Source organism: Gadus macrocephalus, chromosome 3 (genome assembly GCF_031168955.1).
Source record: "Gadus macrocephalus chromosome 3, ASM3116895v1".
NCBI classification, from domain to species: domain Eukaryota; kingdom Metazoa; phylum Chordata; class Actinopteri; order Gadiformes; family Gadidae; genus Gadus; species Gadus macrocephalus.
Genome location: NC_082384.1, coordinates 11,771,416 through 11,785,069, shown reverse-complemented (window position 1 = coordinate 11,785,069; position 13,654 = coordinate 11,771,416). Strand labels below are relative to the sequence as shown.

Below are 13,654 nucleotides of genomic sequence, written 5' to 3'. Positions count from 1 at the left end.
GTAAATGATTCGCTTTCAAGTACACGTACAGTGCACCAACAGCGTTACAACTAGCGACTCAAAGATGGTTTGAGTCGGTAGCCTGACACGCCTTAATGGAGCCGACCTAGGATGAAATGAAACGACGACGTGCGCTGGTTTTAAGATGAGTTGCTCTCCCCACAGGCAGGAGCGAGACGAGGAGACCAACTTCAACCTCTACTACTTCTCTGACTTTGAGCGGCACAACGCAGAGATCGCTGCCTTCCACCTGGACAGGTAGCGATGAGGGGGCGGGGGGTATGGTGTTAACTGGCAGCTGGCCCCAGTTGGCTAGCAAGAAGAACAGCACAGTAGAGCTCCTTTTCTCACTGTTTATAATGAGATGGGATCTGCAAAGCACAATATGGCAGACGGCATGAAACTGTTGTTTCGATCAGAGTTCATTTTATTCAATTGGGAAGAGTCTGAGGACGCCTGCACGGTACATCATTTAATGAAAAAGTATAAAATATAGATGTGTTTTTACATCTCTTATCATTGTGACCTAATTCAAATCAAGAAGTCGTCTGGCACTAAAACAATAATGCCTCAAGACTCTCTCGCCATTATTTCCTCTGACTGTTTTCTCATCGTTCCCCCCGGTTCCTACTGAAGGATTCTTGGGTACCGGCGGATCCCCCCAGTGGTGGGCCGGCTGGTGGACGTCGTCAAGGACATCAAAGACGTCACAACAGACCACAAACTGGCCCGCACCTTCTTCTCCTCTCCTGGTACCCCCCCCCCTCCCCCCTCATCTTGGTGTCCTATAACACACAGATCGATAACGTGCTCTGTGTGTGTTGTTCATGGCCCTCCGCCATCTTGTTTCTGCTCATAAAGAACCACAGCCTCGGGGAACAACTGATTTATGGTTATTATTTTAGTTTATTATTTCCGTTATTCTAATTTCCTCTCAACTCCTCTCCTTATCTCCTCTCCCCTCCTATCGTCCCCATTCAATTTCTTTCCTTTCCTGTAACCCTCCGTCTCACTTTCCCTCGTCTCCAATCCTCTCTCATCTCCTCTATTCCTAACTGTCCGCTTTTCCTCAATCGCCTTTCCCCTCACCTCTCCTCTCCTCCCCTGTCCTGTCCTCCTTTCTCGTCCCCTCTCCTGTGTGGCTGTGTATCTTCGGTGCCCCCTAGTGGGCAACACTTGTTTCTACGGCCAGTGCTCGTACTACTGCTCAACGGAGCACGCCGTGTGTGGTCGCCCCACGGCCCTGGAGGGCTCAGTGGCATTAATGCTGCCCGACCTCTCGCTGGCCATCCGGAGGACCTGGAGGTCTCCGTGGAGACGGTCGTACAGCCGTAGCAAGCTGGCAAAGTGTGTTTATTGCAACAGTGCCCTTAAGTAGCCTATAATATGTCATTATAATATGAAAAAGGGAAAGTGACAAGTAAAGTTAATGTCACAAGTTGTTTTGATTCCAGGTGGGAAACAGAGCCAGACTATTGTTCCACGGTGAAAAAGACCGCGCCGTACGACAAGGGTACGAGGCTGGTGGACGTCGTAGACCTGGCCATACTGGACTTCCTGATGAGTAGGTTTACAATCAATTCCATTCATGAATGTTCAAAGAAACTACGGTGGTATAAAGGACAGCTGCCCTACTTTGACAGCGTGCATTTTTTCTTATTTATCTACATAGGCCTTCTATAAATACAGACTAATATAGGCCATGACACATTAATCATCGTATGGATTACATGTAAATGTACATAAATGCGTTAAACATATCGTAGTTCAAGGTTCAAGGTTCAAGGTTCAACTTTATTGTCCCCGTAGGGAAATTTGTCTTGGGCACAGTGCATCATTGCTTTCTTAACATACACAAGAGTACAACAGAACAAAAACACAACCACAGACACAAACACAATCAGACAAACCAACATTTTAACATCGAGAACATGGGGCTTGATAGACTTAAACTGCACCTTGCTGTATTACATAGAAATCGACAGCATGGGGATCAAGTGCAAGTGTTTATTGCACTAGAACTTATGGATAAAGTGCTATGTGCTAGAGTGCTTAGTTCTAAAGTGCTATGTGACTAGCGAGTCACTAGAAGTATGTTTAATGTGTAGCCTTATTATGAATAATAACATGTTTTTTCGAACGAGGCCGATCTATCCCTCAAAAACGCACGCGCGCAGGAACACACACGCGTGAGCTGTGATTTATCGACACAAATCAAGGTAATCGTTTTGTTACTCGTTGTCAAAAACCTCGAGGACGAACTGACCATACGAAGCTGAAGACAGACCTCAGAGGAAGGCGACGGTGAACTTGACGGAGTGCTGCCATGGAAACCAGCCAGAGCTGCGGTTGTGTTGACGCTGCAGAGGCAGGTAACAAAGTTTCCTTCTGCACTTTAGGACTTTGCTTTGCTTTTCACTATTTCACTTGAGCGTTTTTCGATCCTTTCTTTTGACATAGCTAGACTGCAAAAGCGTTAATTTGTCTGATGATATTGGTCTATCGAAAAAATAGATTATAAATCAATTTATTATTCAATCATTGTTTTCAGTAGGCTGTTTGCAAGACCGCAGCAAACAGCTAGGTAGAGTTGGCTTATGTATTGTACTTTTCATTTAACCCTTTTCCAAATATGAAGGTATCAATGTAAAAATTAAGCTTTTCAGAGTTAACTTGAAGAACAGAATTTCTTTGAATAAGGTTTTTTTTTTACCTGGTGACGTCCTTCACTGATTTTAAACGACGTCACCGTAGTTTGGAACCGGCCACTGTTGTCGTCGTTGTAATCCGATAATATTCTGCATTGAACTACTGAATATTATATAGTTTAATTTATAATCAGTATTGTATTATAGTGATTGTGATATTAAAGTAATATGTGACTAAGAACTGCCTAGTAACATGTACTGGTGCATGAATGGTTTGAAAGTATTTATAGTAGGATGTACACCTCGGTTAACTGTATAGCATGAATCCTTCTATTTGTACTGTTTCTGTCTAACATATACAATTTGTGCCTATCCTTCCCTTCTACAATCGATTTAGTCTATCTTCACAGTTAGTTTAGTGTAGTGCAGAAAAAAACCCAAATGTGATATCAACCGGCCTAAAGTGGACCTTAAATGACCAGCACCATGCTGGCTGGCCCACACGAGGAAAAACCCCCGTATGGACCCCCCGGCCAGAGTCCCCCCGACATCACCCAGCTCCGGCCCAGATCCAAGGTCAAGAGCCGTGTCCCCAAGGTGGACGTGGTCCGCGGACCTCCCCTGACCCTACCGCCCCTGACACCACGCGGAAGAGGGCGGCGCCCGCCCGCCTTCGGGTTTGAGTCTCTGATTGGTCAATCAACAGTTTTGGCACGTCATCCTCCCAGTACAGTGCTGTCATTGGTGGAGCTGCCCGGCCTCATAGCCCAGTATGGACCAGGGATTGCCATCGGGGACTCCCTGTGGACGGAAGGCCCCCATATGGTGGCTACGGCGCTGGGTGCTGACATCCCCATCGCGGTGGTCCCGCCAGTCCACAGATCACCAGACCCATGGTAGTGCCTTATTTACATTGACATGCCATCTACTTTGAGTCACTTTGCAGATGCTAATTTCCAAAGCAACGTACAGGTGAGGTTGAGAACAGTCAAATCATTGGCGTAAAATTGGACAGACTACCAAATATTCCAATTGCTGCATGACGTAGTTTATTAATACAACTGGATAAGAGTCAGTCATAAGGGCACAAGGTTTTGAATTATGTGATTGACTGTGTATTAAAAAGAGAGGCCGGACTCGATTCAAACACTGTCACAGTCAATACTCGATTAGAAATCAAAAGGAAAAATATATTCCAGATGGATAAAGATCTTTTGAAGCTTTAAATGTGAGTTCATTTCCACTGCTGAACACAAAGTAATGATCATGGGTAGATAGTTAGACAGATTCCCTTTTTCTCAGCCAGTATAATGTCTTGGTGGTGATGTTCTCCCACAACCTTGGTAGCACAGTTTCATCTACCGGCTCTGCCCCCGGTGGCAATGTTCCAACGAGTTGTAATTGAAATGATTATCGCCCCTCTACCCCCGTCCAAGTCTCCCAGATCCTACTGAGGCCAGGGCAGCGCCGGCTGTTGCCGGGGGAGGCACCACTGGCGTGAAGGACGCAAAGGGGAGCAGAGCTCCTCTCACGGGCACACAGGTGGTGGAGGCGCTGGCTAAGAAGAGGAGGCGCCAGGGAGGAGCACTTGAGTTTTATTACCTGAAGGAGAGCTGCCGTGATGAATACCGGTACTGACGTGATCACTAATCATTCCTCTACTGATGGCACTCATCTAGTCCCTCGGACCCCTCGCACCATGTGCCGAGCAAGAGTTCAGTCATGCTGACTTACTAAATTAGATTGTGGGGACGATCGTTCCTCTCATGCTGTCATTGGTTTGTCTAATTATGAGTCTGGTATAATATCCTCATTATGCATCGAAACAAATTGCGCTTGCTCAGAACACTCGGAAAACGAACACTCGTTGGGTCCCAATCTGTTCCTGTCGAGGTACTCGACAGCCTTCGTGCATCCACTTCTCAGAATAGGAAAGAAGCATCTTCTGACTGAGCCAAGGCTCAGCTATTAACCAGGGACCATCCGGTGATGCTCATTATTATTCAGTCTGTATCAGGGACTTTACTGCATTTGAACCAATTCTCCTTAGCAGCGTTCCTCGTGATCGCATCATAATTGATCTGGAGCCACTTCTTCTCCAATGCCAGCTTCCCCTGACCTCCCCCCAGGCCCTACGACCTGGAGTCGGTGCATCCCAGCAGGGCTGGACCCCACCACTACGTGTTCTCGTCCAGCGCCGTGCTCCAGGTGACCCAGAGGGGCCCCGAGGCCCTGGTCTCCCTGGAGGACTGGCACCGGGAGGCCCAGCTGTGGGGGGCCCTCAGAACCATCCCCTTCTTCAGGGACTATGTGCTGCGCCAAGCCTTCAACTGGTGACCCACTGCGACCACACACATGTATTGAGTTACATATACACACGCATGTATTGAGTAACATATTATACGCCTGCATGTATTAAGTTACCGGTACATATTATACGCCCGCATGTATTGAGTTACATAACACACATCCACACGTATTGAGTTACTTATTATACGCCCACATGTATTATGTTACATATCACACACCCACATGTATTGAGTTACATATCATACACATGCATGTGTTATGTATCTTATGTGGTCATTTTCTGATATATCGTACATGAGCATGTCTTTTGCTTCACATACAAATGCCTGCCTTTCCCCTCATCATCCAAATCTGTATGCATTTATTATACACATGCATGCATTAAGTGCATGCATTACTTATGATTTCCATTATGTGGCATAAAGATGTGGCGTAAACACTTCATATCTTACACATGCACCCAAATCCCTGTCTCAGCGGCAGGCAGTGATTGACAGGCAGGGGTGTGTGTGACTGACTAGCAGCGGTTTGTGAGTGACAGGCAGGGGAGCGTGAGTGACAGTCAGTTTTAACTTGTGGACACTGACAAGTTGTTATTCCTTTTGTCTTTGTCCCAGGTGGCGAGAAAATGTCAGTCGCATGGTTTTCCAGCGTAAATGTGACACTCTGCAGGACCTGCTGCTCATCGCCGCGCCTCAGTTCAGACACGCTCTAGTCCTCCTCGCTGGGTGAACATCTTCATTTCTTGTTAAATCATCCTCATTGCAGAACAGATGTCTGCCCTGGGGTGTGCTGAATGTTGGGCTGTCTATGGAGGAATGCTTTTATCTACCCCCTTTGCAATATCTATTTTTAAATAAATGATATGTAATGAAAGTAAGTAAGCAAGCAAATAGCTCACCAGTTGTAGGCTTTAAAAGTTGCATTGTGCCATCAATGCAAAATGCTTGCTTGGCTTTATGCTTGAATAGAGACCCACACTCATTTATCCTTATTAGGGCTCCCTTTATGCACACCGAGGCGGGAAGCAGTCGGAGAGAACTTAATGTCTCCAACGGGGTGTGCAATAATAATATCAACCCTACTGCAGTGTGAACGAGGAGCTGGCTGAGCTCCGCTGGCTGCCGTGCTCGAGCACGAGGAGCTACACGTTGCAGGAGTACCAAGATGCGCTGGCCCTCAACAACAATCAGAGCGTGAGGACGCTGGAGACGCTGCAGCAGAGACGCTCCACCATCATTGCGGCGGTAACAGAAACACGGCGGAACTGGCACAGCATCAGGCTCGTAATGGAGACTGGGAAATTGTTGTAATATTTTCACTCGTGACCCTTTGTAGCTGCTCTTGTAGCTTTTATAGCAGGGCGGCACTGGCATGTCGGTAGTTTTTATGAGGGGATGTGGGGAATGGAGGAGATTTGTAACCATGGCAACGCCGGATCCAGGGCCTTGAAGCCGTAGCTGTAGATGTGGATGATGCTGCTGATGTTTGATGATGCTGATGTTGGATGATGATGTGGATGATATCGTGAGTCACTTATCATTTCTTGTACACTAGTACATACGTACGTGCAAACGTGTGTGCCTGTTTTTCCCCTGCTGTCCTGTTTGTTCTCCAGACAGATGTTTTTTAATTTTTCTGATTTTATTCCTCTATTTTAGTGTGCTGTTGTATTGTACTCTAACTTAAGTCTTTTACGAGTTTTTTGCCTCCCTATTGAGTGAAGCCCAAGGTTTCCTGCATGGTATTGTCAGCCGCTCGTCTCCCTCGCTCTCTCCCCAGCTGCATCAGGAGTGCTACCAGGCCATCCAGGATCTACAGCTGCGTGTCCATGGTACCGGCAACGAGCCCACGGCACGCCACCAACCCCGGCACCTGCACCTCGCTCAGCGCCGAGGCCTGGAGGCGGAGCTTGAGCGAGCGGGGCGCACGTCTCAGACGCTTGGTCGCGTGGTGTCCCTGGCCAATCAGATGACGGTACAGGGACTGTGCTCGCTCATACAGCGAGAGGTCACCTCATTCCTCAGAAGTGTCATCAAGGTGGGGGGAGGGGCGTGTTGTGTGTGATGGTTGAGGGCTTTTTGGTTGGAGAGTTTGGTATCATGGTCATGTTGTAATTGCTCCCCGCATCCTCACCCACAATTGTGGTGTGATCAGTGTGCCACTGGCTGAAAAGAAAACTAGAAGGATGAAAAAAAAGAAGGGGAAAATATGCACTCCTACACCCTTATTCAGCAATAAAGGTTCATGTAAATCTATTCATGAAGTTCTTTCTAATAGTTCTGCTGTCTTTTATCAGTGGGGGGAGGCCAAACAGGGCTGTCTTTTCCGAGCCCGGCTGGTGTTCGGCCCACAGGGGATGCTGGTCGTGGAACCCGCCCTGCCCCTCTTCCAGGACGTGGTGCAAAAGGCCCTACTGGGACTCTCCAATACAATCCTCAAGGTAACAGACTCGCCCTCTCACCAAAGTCCAGGGTCACTGGGACTGGGGGAAAACCCCAGATTAACGATGATGATTTGGCTGAACAATGATCAATCGTCTCTTGAATGAAAGTAGAATGCAGTTGGCAGGTTTTGACACCAATACGGAAATGGTTTCAGCAGATAGGATTATCAGAGCTGGGAGTTAGTCATCCACCTTCCACAACTCAGCAGGTGTCTTCCTTTCCTCTGGCAGGTGTGTGATAGCTGTGGTCTCTTCCTGGAGATCACAGACTCTACTCCTTCTGAGAAACAGGACCTCCGCCTGGCTCCTGGAGGTATTTCTCTTCATATTGATGACTCATAGCCCTTGTTTTAAACAAGTGTTCACCTGGACACTCTTGAGCCATTTTAATGAAATACTCCAAGACCCATCCATTTACGTCCACTGACCATAATATGTGTTATACGTTGTTTTTGTTTTTCTTGTGTGCATCCCATTTTCATCTTTCTTTTTGTATCATCCCCAGTTTTCAAGAGCCAGTATGAAGACATAAATCATGAGGAGAGATCCAGAGAGAACACACCAAGAGAGGAGAGATCAAGAGAGGGGAGATCAAGAGAGGGGAGATCAAGAGAGGGGAGATCAAGAGAGGGGAGACCCAGAGAGGGGAGATCCAGAGAGGGGAGATCCAGAGAGGGGAGATCCAGAGAGGGGAGATCCAGAGAGGGGAGATCCAGAGAGGGGAGATCCAGAGAGGGGACACCAAGAGAGGGGCGAACCTTTGACTGGACATCCAGAGAGGGGCTAGCTTCCAGTGTGTTCTTCCCCTGGCAGAGCCCTTTAGCAGTGCATGGTCGCAGGCTGAGAGGCTGCTGCCTTCCCCTGTCAAGAAGATGTGTGGAGTTGCAGCTGGGTACCAGTGAAGTCTCAAAGGAGGAGCAAAGTCAATGTACCGGGATCATGCAGGCAAGGGTGGTCCCTTTTTTCTGTGATGATTCCGGAGATTAATGAATGTATCAGGGCATTTTGTTCGGGATTTCTTTGCGATCCTTGACATGACGGGCGTCGTCATGGTTACTGATGGAATGTTGCCGGTAGTGAGGCAGTCTGCCTGCTGCTGAAGAATCCTTTAATACCGCAAGAGGATTCAGGCTTTTTTATTTATTATTTACATAAACCATTATTGTTCTCAATGTGATTCATGGGATACCATTTATTTTAAGAATAAATGGTATTATGAACATGTTTTTTTTTAGAAAAGCACACAGGAATGCACTAAAACAATTGCTTTAGGTTACAGATGCATATATAAGTAAAGATAAGATAAGCAATACGATAAGATTAAAGAGCAAATCTCGATGGGACATCAGCGATACAATGAACAGATGCTAATGCCTGCCACTATGATATACTGTATGAATCAACAGCACATTGAGTTCAGTACTTGATTAAAACCACTCTGTAAACCACCAGTGATTTCAACCTCTAGCAAGCTATGGAAATGTGAATTGGCAATTGAGACGATGGTCTTAGAAGGGCAAAAATAATACATTCTCATAGATCAGTAGGCATACCAGTATCCTTTAAAGGCCATGATGGATCCTGAGTCGTGGTCTTTTGGTCATGTGACAGGAAGCCCAGGCAGAGGTTCAGCGGCTCTGCGGCGAGTATGCTTGGCTGACGGACATGCGTTCCTTCACCCACCAATGGGGATCGAGCTCCTCTCTGGAGGCCTTGAAGGGCGGGGCCGTCTCGGCCTACGAGGAGCTGGTGGGAGAGATGCGCCGCTGGAGTGACCGGGTCCGTTGCGCGCCTCGGTCCTTCCCCACCGCCCACCGGCTGTTTGATGTCGACGCCAGCGTCATCCTCGAGGAGCAGGGTGGGTACACATTCCCAAAAGTGCCTCATTCACAGATAAATGACGTCTCATCTCATCTCATGTGACACCATTGAGATTGGTGGATTCCCAGAATGCACCTGTCACCTCCTTAATGAGCCATCACTTGAGCGTGTTACTGTGTGGGATCTGTGTGGCTCAGCTGATGGAGAATAGCATTAACGCTGCCCGGGGTTGGGATACCCTGTGTAGCCCACTTGGTACATTATGATTGGAACACTGCCAGGGTTAGGGGTTGGGTTCCCTGCGTAGTACAACCGGTACATTATGGTTAGGACACTGCCATGGTTAGGGGTTCGATTGCCTGGGCAGGTCAACGTTTCCCCCTCGCCTCCTCCATCCAGGGATGCAGCTGGGTGTGATGGAGGAAGAGGTTCTCTCCCAGCTGGTGGAGGAACTGAGGTTGAACTCTGAGCAGCTGGTGTCCCGGCTCAGGAGCACCATCTCTGGACTCATGGAGGACCCTCGTGACCTGCGCTGCCTCACACTATATGCAACCAAGGTAAGCATGTTCCAAACTTTAACTTTGATGTCAAGGTTTATTACAATTGAATCACCAAACACCACACACACAAACTCATATTTTCAGGATTCTAGTCAGATTTGAAGGAAACCTCCTTAAAAACAGAAACAAGAATGCCAGTGAAGTTTCTAATAAATACAAAATGTAAACCAAACAATATATATATGATGTAACAGCACTATGCCACTATATTTCTTATTTTATTTTTGTTTAAATATGAATATAGTTTTCACGACAATTATATGTCTGCCCGCTTTGCACCTATTGCTCACCTAGCCGTTCCTGCAATACTAGCTTCTTGTGTTTTCCTTATCCCCTCGGGGTCGGGGGGTTCTTTAGCCCTTGAGATGGGTCATTAGGCCTTAGGGGTTGTTAAGGTTGTCCTGTGATGCTCTTGGAGACTCTACCTGATTAGGGGCTGTACCTTAACAACCTTGACCTGATTCCACACCTGGCAGGTGAAGCGTGAGAACACCTCTCCTGTCATGCTGCGACGGGTAGAGTACCTTCAGTCACTTCGGGGCACCATTACCACCAACTTCAGGAAGATGAGTGAGCAGGAGGTGGCACTGGAGGAACAGGTCAGGGCAACGTGTGTTGTGTTCACCAGCGACCTAAGTTCTGGGTTACATCCCCTGTGCATTCATAGATTAATTTGATGGTAGCCACACACTGTTGGTATTCTTGAAAGGCCAGAAGAGGCAAGTTTATAACTACAGAACAGCAGTCACATGTTAAGGCAAAAATAAGAGATAAATAAGAGTAAAACAAGGTAGTGCACTGAAAATACTTTTCTTTAAAGCTGGGTTTCCGGCCGACCTGTAGTGTGTTCTCCTACTCACTGTGCTTTATTCCAGATTCTGAGCTTGTGGAAGAGCTACATTGAACTGGTGAAGGCAGCGGAGCAGAAGGTCGACCTGAACATGCCCTCCATGTGTGAAGCTCTGGAGCGATCCTTCACAGCGCTGGTCGACGAGCTCTCGCGTACCGTCTCGGCCGCCGTCGCCACCAGCCCCCCCTCTGGGGTCCTACTGGACCCGGGCGCAGGCATGCGGGAGATGTGCGCTGAGCTGAGGTTCCTGTGCAAGCAGGTGCAAGCATTTGGCAGGAAGATCAAGGTGCTGTCTGGCGTCAGCGAGGACCTGAGAGGTGAAAAAGCAAACGACCATCTGGCCGCTACGTCTTCACTTGGATTTGTCTAAATAAAAAAAAGATGAACAAATGTAGATTTTTGTCCAAATTGGCAGCCAGCCAATTTTACGTCAAGAAATCTTAAGGAAATCTTAATAAAAATGTATCTGGGTTAGGGTTAGGGTTAGTTTGTCTGGTTGTTAAGGCCCCAGGTGAATTGTTGACATTGTCTAAGTCGAGATGCTAGGTAGCTTCTCAAAAAGTGAGCACGGATGAAAAAATCCAATAGTTTCAATTCTGTACGCAACTGCGAATGCTCATTGACTGAGACTGAGAGGTAAGCAGTTTGAATTCTTGACCATTAAATGTTCCAGTCATGAGCACGGTGGTCAATTCTGTATTGTGACTGGATTTATTATTGCTTCAACCCACTCAATGGTCTGGCTCAGTGGGGGAAAAATTCCCATTTGTATTCAGTTGAGAATCTTGCTCTATGTACATTAATCTTTAATTCCGAAGTGAATGGTTAGGTTGCGTTCCAATCAGTAAAAATGTCCCCCCTCAATTCTAATGCACCTCCTTTTATAAATCCGTCAGCATGCGCAGTGGCGTGTCAACACAGAATTTAAGCTAATAACCATGGCTTATTTACATCTTCATTAACAATTAACCTGGGCTCAGGGCAAACAGGCCAAATTCTTTAATTTAGTCAAGCATATTATGAGACAGACTTTGTGTTATTAGATTGATAATAGGAAACCTATTGGATGAAGTGTTGGTCTTATATTCTCAGGATATCCACTGGATTTGAAAGTCATGACAAGAGACACTCAGAACTTGGAGACTCTGAGAGAGCTTTGGGAGCTCCTGGCTGACTGTCAAGCCACGACCCAAGAGTGGGGACGTTCGGCCTTCACCGAGGTGAGGGCCTTACATTCACACACTTTCTTCAGTCCATCCAGCGGTCGCACCAGTAACCCTCTGTGTGATTCTTGGACAGTTTGAGGTGGCTGTAGCCAAGGAAAAAGTCGGATGGTGGAAGCAGCGGGCCTCATCAGTGGGGCTGACTCTTCCTTCCCATCATGCAGTGCTTCAGGAGATCCTGAGAACCGTGCAGCAGTTCAGCACACATCTCCCAGTCTTGGAAAAACTGTGCAGCCCCAGACTCAAAGAGAAACACATCAAGAACATTTTTAAAGGTATCTTATTTGAATGGTTAGAGGATGTTAGCCCATGTTGATAACTATGTATTATAATAATTAAAGAATATTTCTTATTTACAGGGATGGGTCTTCTGTACACCCCAGCAAAGCAGCTGACTGTGACTGAGTTGATGTCTATGCCACTTGGAGTACACCTGGAAATAATTAACAGGGTATCCAACATTTGGTGCAATAGTACCATTAACAGCATTGATACTGTTGAAAGATGTTAATGACTGGAAGTAGTCACTAAAGAAAAGCCTTCCTCCTCTCTTACCCAATCAGATATCCAGAGAGGGACACATGCAGTGGTGTATGGAGGAGGAATTCCAGAAAATTCAGTGTCGCTGGGAAGCCAAAATGTTCCAAATATTACCATCCTGCACCATCCTTAAATGGCAACAGGATGTCATACAGAACGGCCAGGGTACCATACATACAAAACAGCTACATGCTGAGGCTGAGACTGGTTCAAGGTTAACGACTGCCACGCAACCATCTAGTGATGCTATGCTCATCATCATTGGTAAGACTAATCTTGGATCAATGGAAAAGACATATCAAGAAACATTGTCTCAGTAATTTCACTTTTAACTTGTTGGTTTTAATACTCAGTTTTACTCTTTGATTGGCTGGATGGGAACAGATTTGATTCTCTATAACTAAGTGAAGACACAGATATAGAAGTGAATGTGTCTTACCTGTTACCTGCTTTATTCATATCTCCAACTTGAATTATTTATAAATGCCTTCAGCGATTCATTACCATTTAATTTCATTCATTTACATATAATAAAGTATTCATTTTAGTTTAAATTATTGAAGGTTCTACTCATTTTAGAGATGGTTGAAATAGATCAGCAATTGTTTGCTATGTCCGCCTTGTTTTTTTTCATTTCTATGTTGAACAGCACAAGTAATAACATTGTCTCACCGCAATTATTTTCTGAACTGGATATCTCTTCAATGGTAGCCGGGGGAAAGCTAAATATGAAAAGTGTTTTGCGATTTAATAACTGTCTGCGCACTCAAGATAGTAAATAGCTAGAGGCACACCGATGGAGACCAAGTTATGCTCCTCAAAGAGAGCAATTTGTAATGTTGTGTTCATCAGGACTGGAGGCTCTCCGGGCCGACGCAGAGGACAGTGTGATGGCTCTGTCCTCCATTCTGTGGTCCCCCTACTGCTCTGACTTCAGGCCTGAGGTGGAAAACTGGGCCCGGCTACTGCAGGATCTGGGTAGGGAGCAGGCTTACATACCGAACATAGCGCTGTATGCATAAAATAATGGATACAATATTAAAGAAAATATTGGTTACGTGTATTTATTATTGGCCAGAGTGTGTTGATTTTATGTGTTACATTATTTAAGGGGAGCGGCTTGAAATGATTGAGAGGTACCAGGAAACGTGGGCCTTCCTCACAAAGATGCTGAATGAAGCCTCTGTCGGCACACAGTTACTGGTACTTTTAGTCTTCACAAAACAATAATTTATTATCCAAGTATCTAGCTGTGA

At 46.3% G+C, this 13,654-nt stretch overlaps 2 protein-coding genes across 6 annotated transcripts in view; both read left to right on the top strand.

The window, feature by feature from the left end:
- LOC132454104 (extracellular serine/threonine protein kinase FAM20C-like) overlaps nt 1-13,654 on the top strand; it is a 39,857-nt gene that overhangs the window by 4,783 nt on the left and 21,420 nt on the right. For all 4 annotated transcript variants that reach the window (XM_060047281.1, XM_060047280.1, XM_060047278.1 and 1 more), the window contains exons 5-8: nt 166-258; nt 637-752; nt 1,167-1,347; nt 1,455-1,564. In XM_060047281.1, coding sequence (XP_059903264.1) covers nt 166-258; nt 637-752; nt 1,167-1,347; nt 1,455-1,564 — 500 coding nt within the window. The remainder of the gene's footprint in view (nt 1-165; nt 259-636; nt 753-1,166; nt 1,348-1,454; nt 1,565-13,654) is intronic.
- The window catches only part of LOC132454103 (dynein heavy chain domain-containing protein 1), a 31,695-nt gene continuing 20,117 nt past the window's right edge, over nt 2,077-13,654 (top strand). The window contains exons 1-20 of one of the 2 annotated variants that reach the window (XM_060047275.1): nt 2,077-2,372; nt 3,046-3,544; nt 4,085-4,279; nt 4,778-4,981; nt 5,576-5,686; nt 6,049-6,205; nt 6,741-6,998; nt 7,258-7,401; nt 7,636-7,717; nt 7,910-8,349; nt 9,016-9,262; nt 9,625-9,782; nt 10,262-10,384; nt 10,661-10,952; nt 11,728-11,855; nt 11,935-12,133; nt 12,218-12,309; nt 12,422-12,662; nt 13,251-13,376; nt 13,510-13,601. In XM_060047275.1, coding sequence (XP_059903258.1) covers nt 3,123-3,544; nt 4,085-4,279; nt 4,778-4,981; nt 5,576-5,686; nt 6,049-6,205; nt 6,741-6,998; nt 7,258-7,401; nt 7,636-7,717; nt 7,910-8,349; nt 9,016-9,262; nt 9,625-9,782; nt 10,262-10,384; nt 10,661-10,952; nt 11,728-11,855; nt 11,935-12,133; nt 12,218-12,309; nt 12,422-12,662; nt 13,251-13,376; nt 13,510-13,601 — 3,711 coding nt within the window. In that variant the 5' untranslated portion in view covers nt 2,077-2,372; nt 3,046-3,122. Of the gene's footprint in view, nt 3,545-4,084; nt 4,280-4,777; nt 4,982-5,575; nt 5,687-6,048; nt 6,206-6,740; nt 6,999-7,257; nt 7,402-7,635; nt 7,718-7,909; nt 8,350-9,015; nt 9,263-9,624; nt 9,783-10,261; nt 10,385-10,660; nt 10,953-11,727; nt 11,856-11,934; nt 12,134-12,217; nt 12,310-12,421; nt 12,663-13,250; nt 13,377-13,509; nt 13,602-13,654 lie in introns of both variants that reach the window. The other variant, XM_060047276.1, reaches the window with a different exon arrangement.